The 2,634-nt window shown below is 50.2% G+C and overlaps 1 protein-coding gene across 3 annotated transcripts in view; it reads left to right on the top strand.

Moving 5' to 3' along the window:
* The window catches only part of pvrl2l (PVR cell adhesion molecule related 2 like), a 123,527-nt gene that overhangs the window by 69,967 nt on the left and 50,926 nt on the right, over positions 1-2,634 (top strand). For 2 of the 3 annotated variants that reach the window (XM_017041103.2, XM_017041106.2), the window contains one exon: positions 2,498-2,608. The exons of the other annotated variant lie outside the window; for it this stretch is intronic. In XM_017041103.2, coding sequence (XP_016896592.1) covers positions 2,498-2,608 — 111 coding nt within the window. The remainder of the gene's footprint in view (positions 1-2,497; positions 2,609-2,634) is intronic. 3 annotated transcript variants of the gene reach the window in all.

The raw sequence follows: 2,634 nt of genomic DNA, 5'->3' as shown, positions 1-2,634 counted from the left end.
ACCACCGTCGCTGGTTCTGCCACATTCATCATGGTTCTCGTTCTGGTCCGCTTCTGTACGCGACCCACAATTAGAGACAAATGAACCTTTGGCGGCAAATGACCCGGCGTAGGCGTGTTGTGTTTATGGTCGGCTCTGAATAATGGGGTTTAAAGAGTTTGATTAACGGGGGGGAGGACAGCCACGAAGACCTGCCATAAAAGACCATTATTCTGCCGTCTCCGGCCGAGACGCCTGATGGATGGACGCTCCGAACATGAATCAGGCAGCGAATGTCGTTTGGCCTGCAGGAGGCGCTTCAGCTTCACTGTCTGAGTTAGAGAAGGAGAGAGAGGAAAGTAGGACGAGGGTTGAAAAAAAAGTTGGATTGGTCTTCTGAACGCCGTCTGTGGCTTCACTTCACCGTCCCCTAATTCTGACATCACTTCCTGTCCCCGGAGCCCAGTCCGTCTGTCTCACCCTGGCAGAACTCACCCCTGCGTCCACCGTGGGACCAGAGCGCAGGGTTTGGATCTTAAACCGGAGAGACGTCCGTCCAAGGACGGTCCAGGAAAAACCAACCTTCATTAAGTTAAAAAATAAAAACAACTAATTAATCTTTGAACTTTAAAAATAAATTAGTTTACAGTCTAACTAATTACCTTTAGAATTACCAACTGGATTAACGACAATTAACAACTGGAACTAAATCAAAGTTCAATTAATGGTTTAGTTTAAACTGAGACAGGAATAACTGAGTTTGGTTTTGGAACTTATAGACAGGGGGCGCTGTCATCACTGCAGAAAAAAACACCTCAAAGTAAACTATTTAACAACCTTTAAAAAAAAATAACTCGGAGACATTTTTTTTCAGTTGTTTTTCTTCTCATTTTAAGAACATTCCAGAAAACTCGTTGCGTTAAAAGTTTTGTCAAAACATTTCAGGAACTACAGCCTCAAACGTCTGACTTTTTTTTTTCTTCTCTCTCTTTTTGATCTTTGGGTTTTTAAAATGAAAAACATAAACAAATGCAGCAGAAAAGCTCCAGTGTCTGAATCTGTCTGAGCTTCATCCCATTGTCCCGTCGGGTCAAATCCCAACATCTGTTCAAGTCCTCCAGACTCGATGGTCGTTCCGCCCCCTGCTGGTGGTGTCAGACTAATGCATTCTGGTCTTACGGTCCAGCGTTGTTCCCTCACTGCTGCTGCTTCCAGATCGTTTGATTGGCGTTCGCCGCTGCGTTAGCTCGCGGCTCTGGCAGCTCCTCGCTGCTGTTTACATAAAACAGACGTGAGGTTTACCTGCGGTTACGTCTTCCAGCGGCCGGGCTGGAATCCTGGAGAAGAAGAAGGAGAAGAAGAAAAAACATCTCTGAAGCGTGTGTTTCAGAGCGGCGCGCTCATGAATTAGTCATAGAACCGTGTGAGTCAGAACCTCCGGAGCTGCTGCTCCGTGAAGCTTTTACCTTTGGACTGGACCCCGACCCACGGTTTGACTGGCCGACTGACGAGAGCAGCAGCGGGAGGAATCAGAGCGTGAGGGGAGGAGGAGGTGGAGGAGGAGGTGGAGGTGGAGGGGAATTGAACCACAGCAGGACTGAACTGTAACATGTTACTTAAAAAAATATATTTAATTTTCTTTTTTTCTTATAAGACAAATCTGTTTGACGACCTAAAACCACGGAGGTCGCGGTGAAACGACTGGTCGTAATGATGTTAATTATACAGTACGGGTTTATTGGGGGGGGGTCATGGTCTGGGTGGTGTTGCTGCAGTGGGGGGGCCGGGGGGGTGGATGATGACGTTCTGTGGAGGTTCTCCGTCACCAAGTGATCCTTGTACGTCAGACCTTCACACTGTAGTATCACATCAGACTGTAGGTGGAGCTGTGGAGCGACCAGTGATGTTGCATGGCTAAACCCCCCCTCCTAACCCCCCCCCCACTATCCCACTGACCACCTTCTAGTAAACCTCGTCTGTCTGTCTGTCTGTCTGTCTGTTCTGTGTGTGTGGTTCTGCTGATCGACCAATGGGACGACAGACTGTAACAGCTGGACACAAAACACAACTGGAGGGTGAGGGGGGGCGTGGGGGGGGGGTCCTGTGGGCCTCAGCATAGACTCTGACCCAGAGGGTCAGTACTCTGTCTGTTGTGTCCAGACTTGGACCGCAGTCTTCATCCTGCTGTCACTGAAAAGACCTCGTCCCTCATTTTTGTGGAGAGGCAAACCTGGCTCACACCAACATGGAGGGTAGAACTGCCGAAAGGGGGCGGGGCTTAATGGTTTAAAAAAAACAAAAAAACCTGGAGTGCCAGCAGCTGGACAGACATGTAGTACCAGCCTGTGAGAGAGAGGGGGCGCTAGTCTCTGATCCCAGCCGAGGACACACTTGTCAGAGGATTCAAACTACAGGTAGAAGAACTGTGTCCAACTTCGTGAAAACGTCCTTCTGTCTTTCTTCCTCCCCTCCACCCATGTCTCCTCCCTCCTTCCTCACCCCTTCATCCCCTCTGCAGAAGCCTTGGAGGAACCCGTCAGTCCCGGCGTGGTGGCCGGCGCTGTGATTGGCTCCCTCCTGGCCCTGCTCTTGGTGGTCACTCTTATCGCGGTGCTCCTGACCCGCGGGCGCCCGCCGACCCCCCCCGCCGACACC

This window comes from Cynoglossus semilaevis, chromosome 18 (assembly GCF_000523025.1).
Source record: "Cynoglossus semilaevis isolate Cse_v1.0 chromosome 18, Cse_v1.0, whole genome shotgun sequence".
Taxonomy (NCBI): domain Eukaryota; kingdom Metazoa; phylum Chordata; class Actinopteri; order Pleuronectiformes; family Cynoglossidae; genus Cynoglossus; species Cynoglossus semilaevis.
This window is presented reverse-complemented; position numbering and strand designations above follow the sequence as displayed.